Source organism: Uranotaenia lowii, chromosome 1 (assembly GCF_029784155.1).
Source record: "Uranotaenia lowii strain MFRU-FL chromosome 1, ASM2978415v1, whole genome shotgun sequence".
In the NCBI taxonomy this organism is placed as follows: Eukaryota; Metazoa; Arthropoda; class Insecta; order Diptera; family Culicidae; genus Uranotaenia; species Uranotaenia lowii.
This window is the reverse complement of record NC_073691.1, coordinates 199,641,240-199,663,459: the sequence shown is the minus strand read 5'-3', so window position 1 is coordinate 199,663,459 and position 22,220 is coordinate 199,641,240. Positions and strand designations below refer to the sequence as shown.

The window sequence follows — 22,220 nt, the reverse complement described above, 5'->3', positions numbered from 1 at the left end:
TTAGTTGATGCGACGTGCGGTGGTACAAAGTTGCCAACACATGAACGACATGATGAGTTCAGATAACGTCATGTTTGAGGATCATGAAAAATAGAAAAAAAAATTAAATGGACAAAGTTTACTTTTTAAAAGTAATATAACATAATGTGATGATATGTTATGTAATTAAATGAAATGTAATGAAATACAGTAAACCTGGATCAATAGGAAACCTCTCAATAATCTAACCTCTTTATCGCTAGGTCTATAAGGTCACTATGTGAGTGTAGAAAGCCTCTCTAAGCGAGGGTTATTTTCTTAGCTTGACCAAGATAATTAAACAGTTAAATGTTTAGGATCTGATGAATTGGTAGTTACCAAACAGTTTATCTTCTACAACATTATAGACACTGAGAGAGAGAGAGAAATTTTTTATAACGGGTCTTACATAAAAAATAAGAATTTTTTCAATCACATATAAAAAAAATGTTTTTTTTTTCATCGAATTCAGTATTTTTTATAAATAACATAATGTATTTTCTTCAAAAAAATGTCAGTGAATGCTTGAGTAAGGGCCGTGGTCTGATGTTCGACGCAACTTTGTCGAGATGCTCTCACAAGAACGTTGTACGGCACTTACGTCCATTTTCCGGATACATTTCCGGATTCTTGTAGTCAGTTGCTTCGTGTCCTTCTCCCTCCAATTGTTTTTATACACTAGGGCACTGAGTGAGCCAAAGAAATCCTCTATTGGGCGGCACTGGGGCAAGTTTGTTGGGTTACGATCTTTCGACACGAACGGTATCTTTTTCTCCTCAAGGTACGCCAGCCAGCCAGAACGAATGACGTCCCGCGGTATTTTTTGGTCATCCACCGACACTGTGATTTAACCGACTCAATCTGCTCTTCCGCGACCTCGTCTTCTTCCTGCAGACGATTCCTTCCATCTTGAGGGTACGATGGATCAATACGTGGGAGCAGCCATATTTCCGACCGACGTCACGCAGGCTGGTTGCGTCCTTGTTGTGAAACAGCTTTTTTGACGATGTCTTCCTCTGCTTCGTCATTATCGTTACCGGACGACCACTTCCGACCTTCCGCTCTACGTTCAGGGAACCCAGGATACGATATACCGTACTGACAGGTACATGTTCTTCCTTAAAATGTGCCACCGTGAACTTTTTTCCTTGCTGGAAATGCGTTTCGTAGAACCGTACAATGCGTTCGCGGAGCACGTGCTGTTTCGACGCCATCTTTGCTTTGACTAAATTCAAACTAGCAAAACCAAACACGCCTACTGTTTCTAGGGAGCCCAAAGAGCAATTTTCTTGGAGAAAGAAAATTTTACGCTCTTTATTTGAGTTACTGAAAGGTATTGAAAACATTCTCATTTTATATTTAACACCCGTTAGAGCATGGAAGTTTGAGAAACGTAGTCAGATCGTATGATGAAAATGTTCCAAATTTAAAGTAAATATAGTTACAGTGCATGCTTTTGAAGAAAGAAAAGATATTCCTAAACCTATAAAACATGGATGAGTGAGAAACCTCTTTGGGAGAGTGAAAAAGGCGAGTGATACTCTAAAAACAATAAAGCAGCTGTTAGAGCATTTTCATACACCTTCGAACATTTGGCTTCTGGTTCTTCTGAAACTGCCATTGGATGAAAATGTTCCTAGCACAAATTCAGTTGGAATGGGAAGTCAGATAATTATAAAGCTAAAAATTACAAGTGATAATCGAAAAATCAATAAAAGAGGATTCATTCACAGGATTTTCTATCGGAACAAGCAATTTTTTAAAATTTATTAAAATCTGTATCTTTTCGGATCTTATTCAAAATTTGAAAAAAAAACGACTAAATAAAATAATACAAGATAGTTGAAAACAACATAACGCTTAGTTAATTTAGAAATGATACACTTTCATTTGGTTATAGCCCAATATATTAATCGTTCGAGCGTAATATGAACTTCATATTACTATATTTTCAACGCAATGGAAAACTCTCAACTTTTTTCAGAAAAAGTTTTCTAAAATGTTGATTATGGGTTCAATTGATCCCTACACAGCAAAAAATTTCTAAAAGTATACGGAATCTAAAACGCAAGTGATCTATTTTTTCACAAGTGTACTTAAAAAATGATGTAGTTTTCCACTCCTTTCGATGTAATTTAAGTCTTTTTTTAAAAAGCGAATAAAGATAAATTGTTTCGGTATAATTTTACATTCCGTGATGTAAAAATAAAGCATCCAATGAAATTTATACCACAAGCAGTGTAAAATTATATCTGTTTGATTTAAAATTGACAGAAACTGTTTGTTCGTGCCATTTGCCAGTCGAGTCATTTTTCGGAAACCGAGTGTCGTTCCAAGACGAAGCTCCATCATCTCTATGGTGAAAGTGGTAGGTTTTTTTTTTTTTATTTATTACTTAGTCTTTGGATGAGGAATTACCATACAGACAAATTGCTTAAAAACTAGGTTATTCTACTTATGTCTAGTTTAAATTTACGTTTACATACATTAAAATCAAACAGATGGTACACTACATTGAAACGTTCACAGCATTTGTCGATTGGGTGGTTTCGACCATACGCAGTACGGTGGTAAGGTATCCAGAGAAACTGGCGTTGTCGGAGCGTCCTCGTGGATACGTATAAATTGACACGCTGGAGTATGTAAAAGCAGTCCACACGATGAGTCAGGGTGTCAAAAATAAAAGTTTGCTGAAGTTCGGTACGACGTTTTTCAAGCGTGGCCAGATTTACAAGGGCGCATCTTTGTTCGTAAGACGGAAGACGAAGCGGTTCAGTCCAGGGAAGGCGCCGTAAAGCATACCTTATAAAACTACGCTGAACTCGTTCAAGGCGGTAGCTCTGTGTGCTCTGAAAAGGAGCCCATATCTGTGCAGCGTATTCTATAATGCTTCGTACTGATGCGCAGTAAACAGCTTTCAAAGTATAGATGTCGTCAAACTCCTCGGTATTTCGACGCAGAAATCCTAATGCAGAAAAACCTTTTGCGGAAGTAATTGCAATATGTTCAGCAAATGTGAGCCTGTTATCAATCTTCACTCCGAGATCTAAAATGGACTTCACGTTTTCAAGATAACTTTCAGATAGGCGGTAGTCAAATTTGACGATGTTTCGTGAGCGAGTAAAATTTACTACCTTGCATTTTTTTGCATTAGCCTGCATCCCGTTCAAGCGGCACCAGCTTTCAAGCCTAGCGATATCAGCTTGCAGTGCCATACAATCTATATTACTATGAATCCTCCTAAAAAGCTTCAAATCGTCAGCATACAGGAGCTTGTCGGAGTGGAGTTTTTCACATAGATCATTTACAAATGTAATGAAAAGTAGCGGTCCAAGGTGGCTTCCTTGAGGTACTCCTGACGGGGTTTCGAATATACTAGATCGCGACCCATTTATTTTCGTGAAAGCGCAGCGATTTATGAGATACGACTTGATCCATTCGAGTGACCAAGTTGGAAAACCAAGTCGGTCCAACTTTCTGATAAGTAAATCGTGCGGGACTCGATCGAAAGCTTTAGCAAAATCGATATAAATCGAGTCCACTTGACAACCTTTCTCCAGGCAATTACTAATTGAGCTTACGTAGCACATTAACCTTCCCATGCCGTTCGGGTCAATATGACCCGAAGCGCACATTTCAAATCTCTTTAACATCATTCCAATATACTGAAGAACTTGTAATTTTGACAGACCAAGTATGTTCTATGAAAATAATGATCAAATTAACGTCAAAAAATTAAAATTTGAGTTTTGAAAATCGGTTCATTGGGAAATGAAATACAGCTAAGCAAAGCAAAAATTGGATATCGTTTTTTTAAAGTTAGATTTTTTACTACCGGAAGATCTGAGATAGCGGTTAAAACTTTCATTGGACCCCAACATATCTATACACTGTCGGATAGATGGATTCTTGACGATTTTAAACATCAATGAAACACTTAAATACAAAAAAGCTGCCAAAAGTGATGAGCATTTTAAAAATAAAATTGATTTTTCGGACTTTTTACTTTCTGAACCAGTTTCTTATATCTTGGTAATACATATCGACTTTATTTTTAAATTTTGAGTAATAAGAATAAATTACCTACACAATGAATATAATATCATCAAAATCGGTTAACATTTACAGCCAGGAGAACGAAATCAAACTACAACTCAAATTTCCCCGAAACGGATATTTTGCGAACGGCATGGGAAGGTTAAGTTGCTAACAGTCGACCTCTTCTTCACAAAGCCATGCTGTGATTCGGATATGAACGGTTTAACGGCGGCGTACAGTCTTTCTTGCATCAAAGCTTCGTATACTTTGGAAATAGAATTCAGAATTGAGATGGGACGGTAATTTTCGACTTTGTGCGCATTTCCCGATTTGTATATTGGAGAAATAGCAGCGATTTTCCACGCGCTAGGGAACGATCGTTCATTAAGTGACCGATTAAAAACACTGCAAATCGGACCAGCTAGGGATGCAGCACAATATTTTAAAATCGATGGCGGTATGCAGTCAGGACCTGAACCTTTAGTTGGATCAACAGCGGACAACTTTTCGTAAACATCTTGTTCAGAGAAGCGCGGTAAGGGCAAATTAATGTCATAGGAAGGCAAAGAGTCTAGGTAGCTGTTGTCTTGGCATACATCAGCAGAGCAATACACACTTCGGAAAAAGTCTGCAAACATATTAGCCGACTCGGTTGGACTATTAGCAGTGACACCATTAAAGTTCACATCTGCAGGGATGGTGGCGTTACGCTTCTTGCTGTTGAAAAGCTTCCAAAATGATGAGGGATCATTTTTGAGGTTCTGCTGGAGACGCAAGATGTGTTGGCGGTAAAGCACGTTGTTCAGATTTTTAAATTCACGTTCCAGGAGTCTAAGGTGACATCTACAATTTTCAGAACGATACCGATTAAAAAGTTTTCGGGCCTTTCGTAGCTGATTACGTAATCTTCTAAGGTCGGCATTCCACCAGGCATGCTTCGTTGATTTGATTCTCTGTGGGCGCTTCAGGGGTACATTTTGTTTGAAAATTGAGTAAATTTTAAAATAGAAAATTTCAACGGCGGACTCCACATTGCTTGCTTCTTCCAGAAATTCCCAGTTTGTTGAGTCGAGCGCAGCCGCAACCAGATCGAAGTTACACCTCTTGAAATCAAAATCAAGTTCTCCGATGGGCTCTTCTAAGGGGCTCAGTTCTTGATCAAATTCGAAGCATAAGATAAGCGGTTTATGATGACGATCTACAGGAATTATTGGAACGGGTGATTCGAAAATTGACACGTTGGCGGGATCGGTTACAAACACAAGGTCTAAGAAACGCTGATTGTTGTTCGTTATGCTGCAGATCTGGTATAGACCAGCGGAAAATAGTGTTTCAGTTAATAGAATTTCAGCTTCAGATGAAGCGTTCGTTGGCAGATAACTATTAAGATCTTGATCATAGGTCCATTGTAGATGAGGAAGATTATAATTCCCGACAACGATTACTGAGTCAAGCGCGGTGGTCATTTTTCCTATTTGTTGAACAGCGGCAGAATGGGATTCGTAGTTACGGAGGCAGCTGTTTGAATCAGGACCATGACAGTCCGGAACGGATTCCCTTTGGTCCCCCAGTGACGCTGACCGGATAGAATATCAGCAGAATGCCCCAGCATGGCGGTGCTCGTGATGGTGGATGTACTTTATTTTTTTTCACTATTCATGTTTTTTTTTAAATAAATGTTTAATAGTAGTAAAGTAGTATAATTTTTCTTTTCAAAAGGCTCATCATATCTCATTATTCCATAAAAGTGCAAGTATTCCGAAACAAAATCTAAAATTTTACATCGCTGTGTATTTTTACACGATAATAAGCTGTTCTCTTTCCGTGCATCGTTTTTGGTCTAAATTTACACGCCTCAATGTAATGTTGATGTAATTTTAGATTATAAACGATGTTCCGTTTTCGTGCATCGTTTTCAATCTAAAATTACACGAATTTTTCTTGCTGTGTAGAGTTAAAAACGGTATATTCTTCTTCTGAATTGATCGTGAGCATTGCGGATTACGAGATTACTAATATTTATCCAGCAATTGTCTAAAGAAAGGGCTTATATAATTATTTTTTTCTTAATTATTGGAAAAACGCTTTTATGTATGCAATGTCATTAGCGTTGAGACAAAGTTATAGAATTTTCTTCTTCAGTCAGTTATAAATTGTGAAGCGAGAACAAACATGACCAAAATAGTCAATTGACATTCTATCTTGGAGTTTTGTTTATTTATTTCCAAGGATTTGGGCTTCCTGAATAAAGGATCAATTCTCTTTCAATAGCGGATCAAGTCTCCCTTAACTTCAAAAGTATCGCAATTTTTTTACTCTCACGAAAATACTTCTAGTTCATTTACGGGTTCAAGGATAGTTCTAATTTTTGGACAGTAAAGCTTAGTTCTTTTAGAAATGGGACACTTTCTTTTGCTAATAGCTTGTTTACTAGTAATCGGACATTCAAAATTTTGACAGCATTTTGTTACCTTTGAAAAGTACTATCTGACCTATTTTTTTCAAATTTTAAAATCTACGCGTTTTTGAAATATTTACAATGCAAGAGAAAAAGGAAACAATAATTTTGCACAGTTTTATTCAAAATCCATCATTATCAAATTGATAGCTGACAAACCCGTTGATTATTTGAAGAATTACTGTGTGTGAGTTGTGGAAAAGTATTGCACACTGTCAAAAATGTCCACAAAGTTCAAATCAAGCATTGGAGTGAAGCATATGATCGGCAACTTTGGCTAAGGGTCATCGGGGAAGTTAAGTCTCATACCAGCATTTTTAATTTTCAATAGGCGAAAAACTAAGGCTAGATCACTGAAATTTCCAAAACAAAATCCTCCGATAAGCTGAAAGTGTTGCCTAGTAATGAGTCTTTCAAACCTAACCTCAAACAACAATTTTAAGCTAGTTCCACAGCTCGTAAGCGGTATAGCCGGTTCCGTGGCTATGGGACAGATGATTTCTGATGAACGACAAAACTTATGAAATACCCTATTGTATACAAACTCCAGCGTTTGAATCCAAAACCATATCTGCTCGTGGTAAGGTCCCGAGTATATTAAAGTATGTATTTGCTGATTATTTTGTATAAAATATATTGATTTGCCAAAATTCTGCTCCTGTGGAAAAAAACAAAAATTTTCAAAACGAAAACTAAGGTTTTCGCTGTTTTTAAAAGCCTAAAAAGAGTTATCTTTTATGTACCCTTCGCAACCTACGATATATACTAACAGATTATACGTTAAGTTTAATCTCATGATGGTTTTACTTCGTTAGCCAGATTTTGCCAGCAGAAATTCCATTATAAACGCTCAAAAATTGGCTCAAAAATAATCAAATTTGTTTATTTCGAAACAGCTGTATCCACTAAATTGCCCTCAGTTTCTTTTAAAAGAGAAGTATTGGTCCGAAAAGTGGCAGGAATTGAAAGAGGAGAATGTAGCCACCTAAAATACAGATTAGACGAAGTATAAGTTTGAAAAACTGATCAATATCATGACTGAAAAAAGTGTGCGCTGGCCGATGTGAGGTACCAAGAATGAAGTAGAATTTATTCTAACAAAAAACGATAAATATTTTTTTTCAATTTTTTTCATGAATTATCATAAGATTACCTTCATTTCCTTCATAGAAAGTATTTAGAACAAACGAAAGGTTTTTGAGATACACGCATTCATAACTGTCCCATTTCTAAAAGAACTAAGCTTTAGAAACTTGAAGTTACACGCTGTCAGAAAATGTAAAAGGGTGTGAGTTGCTAAAATTTCCCAAAAAGATATGGTAAAAATAAGAAAAGGAGATTAAGTATCCCCACTCTCCCCTAATTGTGCACAATGTCTTCAAAATCCATCATTATGAAAAGAGGTCGAGAGGTGACAAAACCGTTGAGTGTACCGAAAATTGCTATGCTTGAATGGTGAAAAAGCATGAAAACACTGTCGAGAATGTCCGCAAAGTTCAAATCAAGTTTAAGAATGAAGTACATGATCGGAAATTACGGCTTATACCAGCATTTTAAATTATGAATAGGTAAAAAGCACAGTCTATATCTTTGAAAATTTGTCCCTGGGAGACTAGAAGTGATGTCCAGCAATCAATGATGTAAATTAAACCTCAATAGACAAATTTTCGCTAGTTCCAGAGCTCGTAAGCTGTTAGCCGGTGCCGAGCCAATGGGACAGATAAATTTCAATGGGCGACAAAACTGCAAACAACGGCTGTTGACTTCTATAACAACTCTGGTTCTGACAAGGTTGCTAGCAGAATAAAGTTCATATTTGCTGGTTGTTTTATAAAAATATCATGATTTGGCAAGATTCTGCTCCTGTAAAAAAAACTCAATTTTTGATGACCAAAACTTTGGAATTCGATGCTTCTAAAAGCTTAAAAAGAGTAGCCTGTTGGAAAACTGCGTAATTTACGAACTCAATTAATCGGTTTTACTTTTAATAGAGTCTCCTGAGGATTCTACTTTGTTTATGTTTGATTTTGCTAGCTGACATTTCAGTAAAAACGTGTTTTAGTGGCACAAAAATAATTGAGTTTTGGTAAATTCGGAACAGCTAAATCCACCAAAATGTCGCCAGTGTCTGTCAAACAAGAAGTTTTGGTCACAAAGTAGCGGAAATTGAATAAGAAGGATGAAGTCGCTTAAATCACTGATTAAATGAAGTGTTACTGGAAAATTCTGATGCATCAAATAGACTTTCCCGCTTTTTCTAAAGGGTGATACGGTAAAAATTTGTTCAAGGGAAAACGCGTGTAAATCGGTGAAATCATTTATTAAAAAAATCAAATTAAATTTCATTTTCAAGTTTAATTAGTATAAAATTCAGGAAAAATGTTCAGTTAGGCTTACGCTTTTTCAAATCCGAATTGCCGGGCCTTACGCTTAACCCCTGCCATCAGATTTTTTACAGCAACCTTGTCCACCTTCTTCGCCGTAGAAAGCCAGTTTGCCTTGAACTGCTGCTCGTCCTTAGCAGTTTTTTTGGTCTTCTTTAGGTTCCGCTTGACAATAGCCCAGTATTTCTCTATTGGGCGGAGCTCTGGCGTGTTGGGAGGGTTCTTGTCCTTGGGAACCACCTGCACGTTGTTGGCGGCGTACCACTCCATGGTCTTTTTACCGTAATTGAAAGATGCCAAATCCGGCCAAAACAGTACGGAACAACCGTGTTTCTTCAGGAAAGGCAGCAGATGTTTATTCAAACACTCTTCACGTAAATTTCTTGGTTGACAGTCCCGGAAGCTATGAAAATGCTGCTTTTCAAGCCACAGGTACAGATGGCTTGCCAAACCAGATATTTCTTCGCGAACTTTGACAGCTTCATGTGCTTGAAAATATCTGCTACCTTTCCCCTTCCTTTTGCCGTATAAAACGCCTGTCCCGGAAGCTGCTTGAAGACGGCTTTGACGTAGGTTTCGTCGTCCATTACCACGCAGTCAAACTTCGTCAGCAGCGAAGGCTGCTTCGGGATTGCGCTTTGGCCGTCGTATTTTGTTTATCATCGCGATTTGGAGTCACTACCTTCTTGAAGTCGATAGTCCGGCTCGTTTTTTGGCCCGATCCATGGTTGTAGACGATACACCCAGCTTATTTGCGGCATTTCGGAGAGAGAGGTTAGGGTTTCGCTTGAAACTACCGGCAACTCTCTTTGTCATCTCAGCGGCTTCCGGTTTTCGATTTCCCCCCGATCCAGACTTCCTGGCTGTCGACAAAGGTTTCCCAAACACTATAATTACATTTGTAACGGTTGATTTGGCAACTTTAGCGATTTTGCCAGCTTTGCGTGCGAGTAGCTCGGATTTAAGCGATGCGCGAGCAAAATTTTGATACGCTGCTCTTCTTCCTTGGACGGCATTTTGACAACTGAAGAGTGAATTCCAAAATCAAAATAGGAGCAACATTCTACACACACACACCTTCAAAATGAGGGGTGTTCAGGTTATTAAAATGCTAAATTGAAAGAAATACGTCAAGTTGATATTGACCAAATTTTGACCCTATCACCCTTAAACTCTAAGCGTACATCTTACGAGGATATGATGGCTAGCATCATACAAATGCTAAAACCACCAACCCACAGAAAGTGTACTATGTATGCCGTGACCGAGATTCGCCTCATGCCCGCTGGCTTAGAAGACTTGAAGGCTATCCTCAAGGCCACGGGCTGCGGCTTGAAGTTTACTATTGCTTTGAAAATATGGCATTTCATATTGGAAGTTCATATTGCACTCTAACGATTGACATATTGGAATAAATATTTTCATTTTAATTTTTTCTTGTAGGAAACATTTCAAAGAGTTAAAAAAAAGATCTTCTAATCACATTTTGTAAGATTTTTCAAACAAAGTGCAATAACAGGTTTGTTGTTTTATTCGATTTGGCAAATTTTTCTAGGACATTTGATTTATGTAAGACATTCTAGTTTCCAAATATGTAATGTTATGTAAGGTAACGTAAAGTAATGTTATGTAATGTTATGTGATGTTATGTAATGTTATGTAATGATATGTAATGTTATGTAATGTTAAGTAATGTGATGTAATTTCATCACCTTTTACTTGAACACTAAGAATGATTTTCAAAAGCTTACGTTATCCGTTTTCATGGCCATGGCCGAAGTCCCACTGCAGAAGACACTGAACTTCAGTATGCTCTGGGGCATATCGTTGTCCACCAGCTGGTCCAGGCTCCGGTTCAGGATCACACTGACCACGGTACTGTTGACCTCCCGCAGCCGGAAGTACTCGGCATCGCTCGAGTTGTCATTCTTGGCTATCAGAATCGAATTCCGCGGATAGGCGTACAGGGCCACGATTTCGCCACCCACCGGAAAGTCCTCCTTGATGCGCAGAAACTGGACCCCGTCCGATTTGGTTCGCAGGTTGCTCTTGGAGTACAGTCGACATGCTGCAGGGATTAGAGCGGAAAAGAAGGGAGACTGGTTAATGAATGGGATGCGCAGGTAATTAGGCAAATAGATGCAGGTTAATTGAAGTCATAAATCAGACTCCGAGCGTGGGCTAAATATTCAATTCATCGAGAGTTGATTGAAGTTGTGAAATGTTCATATATGAAAAGCATACCATCATTAGCTCGGATTAAATATCATTTTCAAATAAGGTAAATTAGGCTAGGTTATTTGATTATTGCGACTAAAGATGCGTTTCTGTGTACTTATTTGTTGCACACTTCCGTTGTCGATTTCCTTAATATGCAATCGAGCCAAAAAATGTGTCTAGAGTGGACAACTTTGAATAAACTCTATGAGTAGTTAAACACATTTGTGCCTGGGAGCCGTAGAATCTTTTGTGGTCATTTTTCAATATATTTCTCTTTCCATTTTTCCAAATTTTCATCCTCTGTATTTCTTTCCAAATTTCTGATACATCAGAAAGATGTGATACAAGTAGGTGTTACGAACTTCCAAATTACATTGCAACTGGTCCTTCTGCAAGTATTCCGATCACAGAGAACCTAAAATCAAAGATCGTAGAAAGTAAAGTGAAAATAAATTTTCAAAACCTTAATAAGAACATTATTTATCGAGTTTTTGGTCAAGAATGAAATTCCTGCTCTCCCGATTCTTCATACACTTCTCTTCCAGTATGGCGACCGTTGACCTTTCCGGTGATTGTGTAATCTCACACACCCACCCATCCGGGGCAGAGCAATTGTGGTGTTACTTTACGAGATCTGATTAATGGTTGATAGTTGAAAATTAAGACCGCCATAATCTCATCAGCACCACCAGCTTCCCCTTCGCGTTCCTCGTCGACTCTCCTCTGTTTCGCCGCCACAACAATACAAGAAAAACACTTTCAAGTTCATTATCCATCACCACGAGATGACGGCACAACAGCCTCCAGAAAGAGAAGCCAGCGGAGGAGGCAGCATCTTAGAGCGCAGTTCCACGGAGCACCATAAATCTTCATCACATTAACCCGAACCTCGACTTCGATGTGGGTGGGAGGCAGAAGACGAAAACGAAAATGGAAACCAAGAGAAAAAAAAGAACTGCCTCTTATCCGGACCCAAACAATCAGTCTTGCAGCAGCGAATGGTGTTGAAGAACTACTTGACAAAGTCCTGTATAAGTCTTCTGATGGCTAATTTTCCCAGCGATAAATTTCTCTGAAATGAATCAAACTGCTGGGGGAGGTAAAAATGCTGCTACTAGCTACATAAATCCCAAAACGACCACTTGGAGGCTTCGAGGGCTGTTTGCAGCAGCAGAGCTTATGTCGATTTAGTGAGAAGATTCATCTGACGAGATTGGTCCGCTTGAACGACCACAGTATTGTGGCAGCTCGTTTGCTAGCTGAAGTTCGAAGTTTTGGAATCAGAAGCTTAAGATTTTTGATATTTACAGCTGAAATTGAAGTCGAAGTTTTTCGTTCTCCACATTATTTTTTTAAATAATTTTCTTAAACTTTCAAACAATCGGACAACACTGTAAAAACCATAAGCTCCACTTCTCATAAAAATCCTCCGGGAGGCACTTGGAACGTTCACACTCTTGGAAGTCATCTCGACCTGCAGAGGATGACAAATCCATGTTCCTCGGTCGGACAATAATAAAAGTTATTCAGGTGGTTGTTCGACCGGCCAAGTGCAGGAGGGTCAGACCAATTTGGGAAAGGTTTTAAAAAACCGCCATCAACATGCCTAGTGTTGTGCCCCTTCACTGACTCTTGCTCGAGTGGGAAGTTCAGTGAGTGGCTTAAGAGCGTTTTTTTTTTCATTTCCTCTCCAGCATCCAGTAGCTGCTTCAAGCTTTTGCGGAAGCCAATTAGTATTTTACTGGGCGATAACTGTTATGTTTATTTAGTGTATGTTTACTCGTTTTGCCCAACAAACTAAGGCATAAAACAGACACAAATCATTAATTGTTATGGATTTGCATTCGAGGCACGATAAACAAAAAAAAAAAAAAAACATTTCGAACCAACAGATAGCATAATAAAACTATATTGCAAAAACCCATCAACAGCATATTGCTGATCCACTCTTTTTTTCTATTTCTGCGATAGCTGATTTGGGCTCCCGTAGGGTACCACTGTAAAAAAAAATTACAGTATTTAAGAAAAAAATGAGCATAGTTCTACATAAGGATTATTTATCGACTAAAATTCAATCGGATGAACAAGCGGAGAACATTGAAAGATGATTTAATAAAAAGTTGTCAAACAAACATGTATACTAAATATTATTATCGGATTATCTATTGTTTATAAAACAAAAAATTGTGTTTGCCTTGAGCTTGGTCAATCAGTGGTCAAAATCACGGAAAAATGAATAATAAAAAAAACCTGTTTGCGATGGGTTCAATCAGCGGACAAATTCACGAAAAAAAATAAAAACCTGTAGTTGTTTAAATAAGTTTAGAGTTCGACGACACGGTAGCGATCATTCATTGAATGTTGGATTTCGTGCTATGTTTTGCAGTCGGAGTTATCCGTATAAAGTTTAACTGAAAAGCGGTTAGCGTGTAGAAAACCGTCAGATTTTATATTGATTTGACAGATCGCACAAATTTCGCAGTTATGAGTGCGCAGTCCAATTTTTTGCGATGCGAATGGTATTATTGCGGAAATTGCACCTATTTAGACTTCTGTGCAAATAATTTCCTCGCAGAAATATTTTCGCACTGACGCACACATAGACAACCCGTGTCAGTTTTTCAAATCAGCCGTTGCTCGCTTCTGATTTTCGAATCACATTTCCAAACGGCATAATCATTATTGTTTTGGCGAAAATTATTATGAAATGCATGCGAACCAAGAAGTTGAATAACGAAAATTTACCGATCAACAAATGAAAAGAAACGAACAGAAAACAGAATGCATTCTGTACATTCGGGTACAAGAATGTACAGAACAAATAAATCATGCATTATTCGGGCGTTTTTCGAATTACTGAAAAATAAGCCAAAAAATTATGGATTCACTTACAATTTTTACTGAAACACCAGTTGCAATTGTTTTTAATTCAATTTTATCCAAAGATGTAAAGAATATCGATATGTGTCATTGTCTATGTATAGGTCTGTGAGCAGATTTTACTACGCGCAAATTATTTGCACGGGGGTCTAAATAGGTGCAATCTGCGCAGTTTGTTGAAGAAGGCAACGGTGCATATGAAAGTTGATTTTTTGGTAGAAATAATTTGAAGTAACTGAACTCTGATGTTGGTCCTTTTTTCATATAGTCCCTTTCCAACTTTTAGCTCATGATAGTTTATATAAAGAATGTGATGGTGTTAGTGAGTGCGGAATTGTTACCTCTGTCAAATCAGATTCTCTCAATAGTCTAAAAATTCATGCAATAGACAATATTTCCTATAATAGATTATTCACCGTACACAACTCCTTTTTTTAACTTCTCATATACGATTTGTTACATTTTAACGACAACATAATTGAATTCGATCAGCATATAAAGTATCAAAGACGCATTTATCGCATCAAAAATCTTCGTCATGCCAAATTCGTTAATTCTCAGGCTATGGAAAAATGTGTTTTCAATAATGTAGACTGTTTTTTTTGTCTGGGATTTTAACGCTCGTAATTAATTCAATCTCAATGAATACTAAGAATAATAATATTTCATTCCGATGACTTCATGTTTTGTCCTCTCTTGCAAAATAATGATTTGAAGATTGATTCAAGAATTTACTTCTTAACTTGTCAATGAAATTAGTGAGTAAGAGTGATTTTTTTAACTGTGTTTGCTACTCCGGCTAGCCTACCGCACGGAAGGCTACCGTCGCGCGATTAGAAATTTTCCCAGCAACCGCAATATTTAGGACAACAGCTAGCTAGCTTTTAAAAAGTTTAAGTCGTTGAATCACAATACAACCATAACACAAAACCGCAACTTATTATTTAATTTGTATACTGCGCAATTTTCATCCAGAGAACTGAATCCAATCAATCTATTACTACTAGAACAAGATTGTAAAATATTGATGTGGAGCGAAGCCTTAATTGATCAACATTCCTCTCTGCTATCCGAACGAGTTTTGAATCGACTTGAGTTCCCAGTAACATTTTGTCATCATCATCGAGATCCAAAGTCGACATCTCATCGTTAGATTTTGCTGAAACAAAAACGAAGCTAGGAAGGGAAACTATGTCTTACCGCTGACTGAGTACTTTCAGTGATTTAAGCTAGCTAAGCTTGGCTTGATTGTCTACTCACATCCACCTTTACTCATTAAATCCGAAATATTTCATCAACATTTTTCATTCATGTAAATTAACCAACGCAAGTTTAAGTTATTTTAAAATGTTTTCAATTTAGAAAATATCATTATGAAAAATGCTCAAACCTGATGCTCTCTCTTTGAACGTCAATAACGGCGCCGGCCCCGTCCTAGTAGTCAATGGGTTGGATTGGAAAAGGTAGGAAAGAACAAGAGATCAATTTTGTGCTGTAGGACCGATGTCACCTCTGCATCCTAGCAAAACAATTTTCGTTTGGAGGTTAAAGGATTTGATTGGGAGACACTTTTGACTAATGTGACTAAAATCAGTAAATTTATGGATTAGAGGAACTAGTTGAAAACGTATTTAGCGAATTTTTAAATCTATTGCAAACCAATTACAAATGTTACTAAACTTTACTCTTATTTAGTTGATTAATTTGGTTACTTCTGAATTGGTCGACTATTTAATACTAAAAAGATCAATTAATATAAACAGTTTTAGCAAAAATAAAAAAAAAGTTGATGTAAATAAATAGCATTTATGTGTAGAATTGTTTGCATATATGGTTGCTTTTTGTGCGATAACGCTATTACATAGAAGTTATTAATATTTTCCTGATTTTGCTTAAATGCTTAAAGAAACAACGGATTATTCAAGGAATTAGTCATTTTTTTTTATTTTATCATCTATTTTGGAAATCTTAGCTATCCTTACCTAAATGTAGGAAAGGACGCATTTTTTTTTTTCAATTGTTATGTCATTGCGAAAGGGTGTTTAGTAAACACCGTTTACTTTCAATTTAAGTTAATTTTACCGTATTTAGACCGTTAAATAATAATATAATAAAAATGCAGACTATACATTTAAAGAATTCTATAATTTCTCAAATGAAGTTTAATGATTCTTGAGACTAAATTTTGTTGTGTATCTTGATGTGTTTTTATTTTAACTTGTTTAGTCTTATGAAAAAAAAATTTATCGATTGATCGACGAAATCATCAATATTCTTGCTAAAAACACTCGACTAATCTCGGCTAGCATAAAAGTTTCTATGCAATCCAAGTTTTGAAATGTTTCCGAAATTCCGAACGAAATATTTCCTGCCTGCAAATATCTACAGTGTCAAAACCTCTAAAATTTATGGTTTTTTTTTCAAATTATTATAAAAAATCACTTGAGAATTATGAATAATAACAAATAATGCATAAATTTGCAATGTGCTTATCTTTATACCGTCCTTTGATTATCGGAGAAGCTGGACTTCAGTCTTTTTAAGTTGGTCCGGGAGGCGTAGCACCAGACCCCTTTACGCAGCGTCTCAAAAACTCAACACTTATTTCTCCGATTCGAACGCCGAAAATCCACTTTCTCTACATTAAAAACTTCGAAACATTGGACCACTATTAAACTTTGTAAACGTAATAACTGGAATTTTGCTAAAATATCCTGTTTTTATTAAATTGTCTGAAGCAAGGCCGGGCACGGCTTACTGAGACCTCCCAATTCTGACTTTCAGTGATTTTACCTGTGATCTGTGATGGTTTTCTGTGATGTTTTTTTTTTTAATTTCATTCAAAAGTCAAGTCAAATTGCGTTTTTTTAACATTCTACTTAAAAAAAATCAATTAACATTACAAATTTTACCATACTTTTCTGATTCAGACATAATGAACCAAAATTTAAATTACTATAAAAAATAAATTTTGAAAAAACGTCAAAAAATTTAAAATTCTGTATAATCTGTGAATATTTCCAAAATTATGTGAAATTAGAGATTTTTCTGTGATTTCGACAACCTTAGTGCCGAGTTTATTTTTTTAAAATTTTCATCGTTCAATTATAGGCAAAAATACGCAGCACAAAAATCAACATTTCATTTATGAAAATTGACAAAATTTTCCCAATTTTTCTAAATGGTCAAAGTTGTCAAAATTATCAAAATGGTTTAAACTATGGGTGGCCAACATTTTCAACAGGTGGGCCAAATTTTGCAAATGAGATTTACTCACAGGTCATTTTTTCTTTAATATTCAATAAAAAAAACAGAATGTGCTATAGAAATTAAAAATTTCTTCATTTGCCTGCCTCAAGCACAGATTCATCTTAGTAAATTTTTTTCCATGCATTTTTTTTATAAATTCTTCCAAACGTTTTAAAACCTTCATTGTTAATTCCATTAATTTCAAATCACCGCCCAACTCCAGAGTGTTCAAGTTTACCGATCTCCCTGAAAAAATAGTAGGTGTTTCGAATTAAAATAAAAAGTATTACATGAAATGGAATCGTGGAAAAATTGTACCATTTAAAATATTATTTACTAAGTGTTCTTATAAGCACGGACCTCTTGAACTCTTTCGAGTTGAATCTCGAAATTTACCCTTGTTTATTTGCAGATAAAATTGTCAAAATTTTCAAAATTGTCAAAATTGTCAAAATTGTCAAAATTGTCAAAATTGTCAAAATTGTCAAAATTGTCAAAATTGTCAAAATTGTCAAAATTGTCAAAATTGTCAAAATTGTCAAAATTGTCAAAATTGTCAAAATTGTCAAAATTGTCAAAATTGTCAAAATTGTCAAAATTGTCAAAATTGTCAAAATTGTCAAAATTGTCAAAATTGTCAAAATTGTCAAAATTGTCAAAATTGTCAAAATTGTCAAAATTGTCAAAATTGTCAAAATTGTCAAAATTGTCCAAATTGTCAAAATTGTCAAAATTGTCAAAATTGTCAAAATTGTCAAAATTGTCAAAATTGTCAAAATTGTCAAAATTGTCAAAATTGTCAAAATTGTCAAAATTGTCAAAATTGTCAAAATTGTCAAAATTGTCAAAATTGTCAAAATTGTCAAAATTGTCAAAATTGTCAAATTTGTCAAAATTGCCAAAATTGCCAAAATTGTCAAAATTGTCAAAATTGTCAAAATTGTCAAAATTGTCAAAATTGTCAAAATTGTCAAAATTGTCAAAATTGTCAAAATTATCAAAATTGTCAAAATTGTCAAAATTGTCAAAATTGTCAAAATTGTCAAAATTGTCAAAATTGTCAAAATTATCAAAATTGTCAAAATTATCAAAATTATCATATTTGTCAAAATTGCCAAAATTGTCAAAATTGTCAAAATTGTCAAAATTGTCAAAATTGTCAAAATTGTCAAAATTGTCAAAATTGTCAAAATTGTCAAAATTGTCAAAATTGTCAAAATTGTCAAAATTGTCAAAATTGTCAAAATTGTCAAAATTGTCAAAATTGTCAACATTGTCAAAATTGTCAAATTTGTCAAAATTGTCAAAATTGTTAAAATTGTTAAAATTGTTAAAATTGTCAAAATTGTCATAGTTGTCAAAATTTTCAAAATTGTCAAAATTGTCAAAATTGTCAAAATTGTCAAAATTGTCAAAATTGTCAAAATTGTCAAAATTGTCAAAATTGTCAAAATTGTCAAAATTGTCAAAGTTGTCAAAATTTGCAAAATTGTCAAAATTGTCAAAATTGTCAAAATTTTCAAAATTTTCAAAATTGTCAAAATTGTCAAAATTGTCAAAATTGTCAAAATTGTCAAAATTGTCAAAATTGTCAAAATTGTCAAAATTGTCAAAATTGTCAAAATTGTCAAAATTGTCAAAATTGTCAAAATTGTCAAAATTGTCAAAATGGAGAAAACGGAGAAAAAAAACTTGTTTAAGATTTCGGAAAACGATACAATGATTCTTAAAAATTCAATTTATTTGTTTGGCGCCATTGAATGTGGATAATTTTTCGATCGTTTACATGTTTTTTTGCTGAAAAAATGAAGTCTGAAGTATGTACCTAAAAAACTACTTACTTCAACAATTGCTGCTACAACAAAACGAAATGTTAAAATGGGAAGTACGAAGCCAAGTGGAGGAAAAAATAGAACAACGGAACGGATCTCTTGAAAATTCCCAGCTATACTTACATTTAAACATCAATTGGTTCTTTGTAGTAAAACTGGATCGAAACATAGAAAAACAAACAAACAGAGAAAAACACCTTCCATTCATGAAGGCTCATCAGTTGGTTGGCTTAGCTGGTTAACCACCCACTCACTACAACGGAGAGGCCGAAACAAAACAAAACAAAAAATAGCCACCTAAAGCGCGCCGGCTTGTTTGTTTGATGATTGCTACTATTCACTGATATGAGCAATGAGTGGCCTTTTTCACGCTCAACGATGTGCATCAATGGGGGGATTTTGTTGGATTTTTTTCCTTCGTTTTTGGCGAATGAGATTGGTTATTTTCCCCGGCGGGTAGCGATCGTACGTAAGGGTGTTAAGAAAGGCGCGGTGGTGGTCGGGAATCATTGTTAAACTTAAGTCACGGAAGATAAACCGAGAAATGTAGGGAGAAAAAAGCTGGTAAAAACATATGCTGTGATGTTGAACTCGTATGCAAAAAATTATGAAACAGAATTCGATGGGAACTGCCGGGTGAATTCGGATGTGTTCAACAGCCGATTGTAAACATTGCTTGGTCTTGTGTAATAAGTAATCAAACTGATCCAACTTGTGTCAAGCGTGTTTAAGGGATACTTGATAGCTTTGAGAACATAGGTGCAAAGAAGCTCGGAGTTCTATAAGTAAGCTTACACCGTAAACAAAATCACCGAGTTTGGTAATTTATTTTACCGAACCAGTTCTGTAATATGGGAAAAAATCGGTAATTTACATGGGAGATGGCATCCCTATCCTTTGTCATTGTATTTGACAACTATCAAAATTACGGGCCTACTATTTTTTGTGCCCATAACAAACTTGACATTTTCCAAGAGACATCCTAGAGAATTATGAATGATGGCACACTAACACAACAATCATTCTGGTTCCTCATTGGTTGAAATTTGATTTTTTCAACTCCGTACTGCTTTGGGAGGAAAACACCATAAACGTTTCTCCCGATGGATAGAAAAGAAAAAAAAAGATTCTTGTTCGCAAGAAGAACCGGAAATCCCCCTGGTAATTTATGATTTTGACGTCTATTTTCTACCGAACTTCAATGATCGATTCTTGACTTACCGAAGTTCGTCTAGATATATGTATGTGAACAAATTGGATTGGTCATCTATTGTTCGGTAAAAACACCGAGCAATACTGTTTCCTTTAGTCATGTGTCGCTGTCAAAACTGTCTCTCTTTGGCCCTTGCTATGTAGTGACATCTTGCTCGCGCAAAACAAAAAGCAATACCAATGAAAAATGTCCTTTTTTCCAAGTGTGCGTGCGGGATGCTTTTGATATGCAATGATTCTAGTATCTGTATCGTGCGTTGGAGTGATTTGTTGAGAAATATTTAGTTTTTATTGAAATTGAGGTGGCCGGTAATATTTACCGAAAACTGTGAAATTTTTGTCCCTTTTACCGAAACCAAGAAACGTTCGGATATTCCAACTTATAATGCACAGCGTAATACGCAAGATTATTCGAGACTCGAGATTCAAATCATCTCGCATACACCCAAAATAATAAAGAAATTAATTTTACGGGATTTTTCACGTAAAATAAGTTGTTGATGCATCCCATCGATTCTACGTGTGTCCTTTAGCAACCACATTACTTCCCGTAATAAAAACTATGTAGTTTTTCACGTAGCACACTTAATCATAAGCTGAAATTACTGCACGTGTTATGCTTCGATGAAACGTTTACTATGTTCGGTAAAAATTAACGGTATTCCGGTAATAATTAAAGATGTTCTGGCGAAAAGTTTCTCTTTATCGCTTAAAGTTACAGGAATTTCGATTTCAGATTTACAGGTATTTCGGTAAAAAAATCCGGTTGTTCGGTAAAAATCACCGAGTGTTTGGTAAATATTACTGAACTTTTACAGTTTTCTCGGTAACATGAACGTTTTTTAGCTAAAACTTACAGACTCTTCGGTAATTATAACAGATAATTCGATTATAATAACAGGTATTTTATTTAGAAAACTCTACCAGTGCACAGTTGTCCAAAATTCTGAAAAGCTGGCAGAAAGTCTTTTTTTGAAGTGGTCAAGATTATCTATCCATATATTTCACAGTGTTCCGGCATTTTCAGGCTACACGAAAACATGAAGATGATGGTAATAAGATTACTCGTTCAAAAGTTCTCGTAGAAATGCTAAGAAGAGTTTGAATATTGTTTAAAAATTAGAATAATTGGCTTACATTGAATGACGAACCAATAAAGAAATCACGAAAGTATGTTGCTTTTCATTTTTTTTTTTATTTTTGCTAGGCATACTGTACACCTAATTGAGTGAAGATTTGTTTGATTAGAGGAAGTTGAATTTTTTTAAATGGAAGTTATTCTAAAAAGATTTTAATAGAACTTGCATAGATTCCCAGATGGTCTATCCTGCATGATGTTCAACGTGGCGCTAGAAGGTGTTATTCGACGAGCGGTGGGCGAAATGCGGGGCACGATTTTCAACAGATCCAGTCAACTTATCTGCTTTGCCGATGGCATTGATATAGTCGGCAGATCATCTGCGGCGGTGGAGGAGATCTACCGCAAACTGAAACGCGAAGCAGGAAGGATTGGGTTGATGATTAATACGTCCAAGACGAAGTATATGCTGGCCTGTGGATCCGAGACCGACCGAACCCGCTTGTCCAGTAATAACAAGGTCACGATCGACGACGACGAGCTAGAGATAGTCGAAGACTTTGTCTATCTCGGCTCACTGGTGACCGCAGACAATGACACCAGCCGTGAGATCCGGAGGCGAATTATCAGCGGAAGTCGTGCCTACTATGGACTCCACAAGCAACTGCGGTCGAGAAGACTTAGCCCTCGCACGAAGTGTAACCTGTATATGACGCTCATTAGACCGGTTGTTCTCTACGGGCACGAGACATGGATATTGCTCGAGGAGGACCTGCGTACACTCGGAGTATTCGAGCGACGAGTGTTAAGAACCATCTTTGGCGGCGTACAGGAGAACGGAGTGTGGAGGC

The 22,220-nt window shown here is 36.1% G+C and overlaps 1 protein-coding gene across 3 annotated transcripts in view; it reads right to left on the bottom strand.

Moving 5' to 3' along the window:
• LOC129743266 (cadherin-89D) overlaps positions 1–22,220 on the bottom strand; it is a 111,749-nt gene that overhangs the window by 14,215 nt on the left and 75,314 nt on the right. For all 3 annotated transcript variants that reach the window (XM_055735257.1, XM_055735249.1, XM_055735263.1), the window contains one exon: positions 10,650–10,966. In XM_055735257.1, coding sequence (XP_055591232.1) covers positions 10,650–10,966 — 317 coding nt within the window. The remainder of the gene's footprint in view (positions 1–10,649; positions 10,967–22,220) is intronic.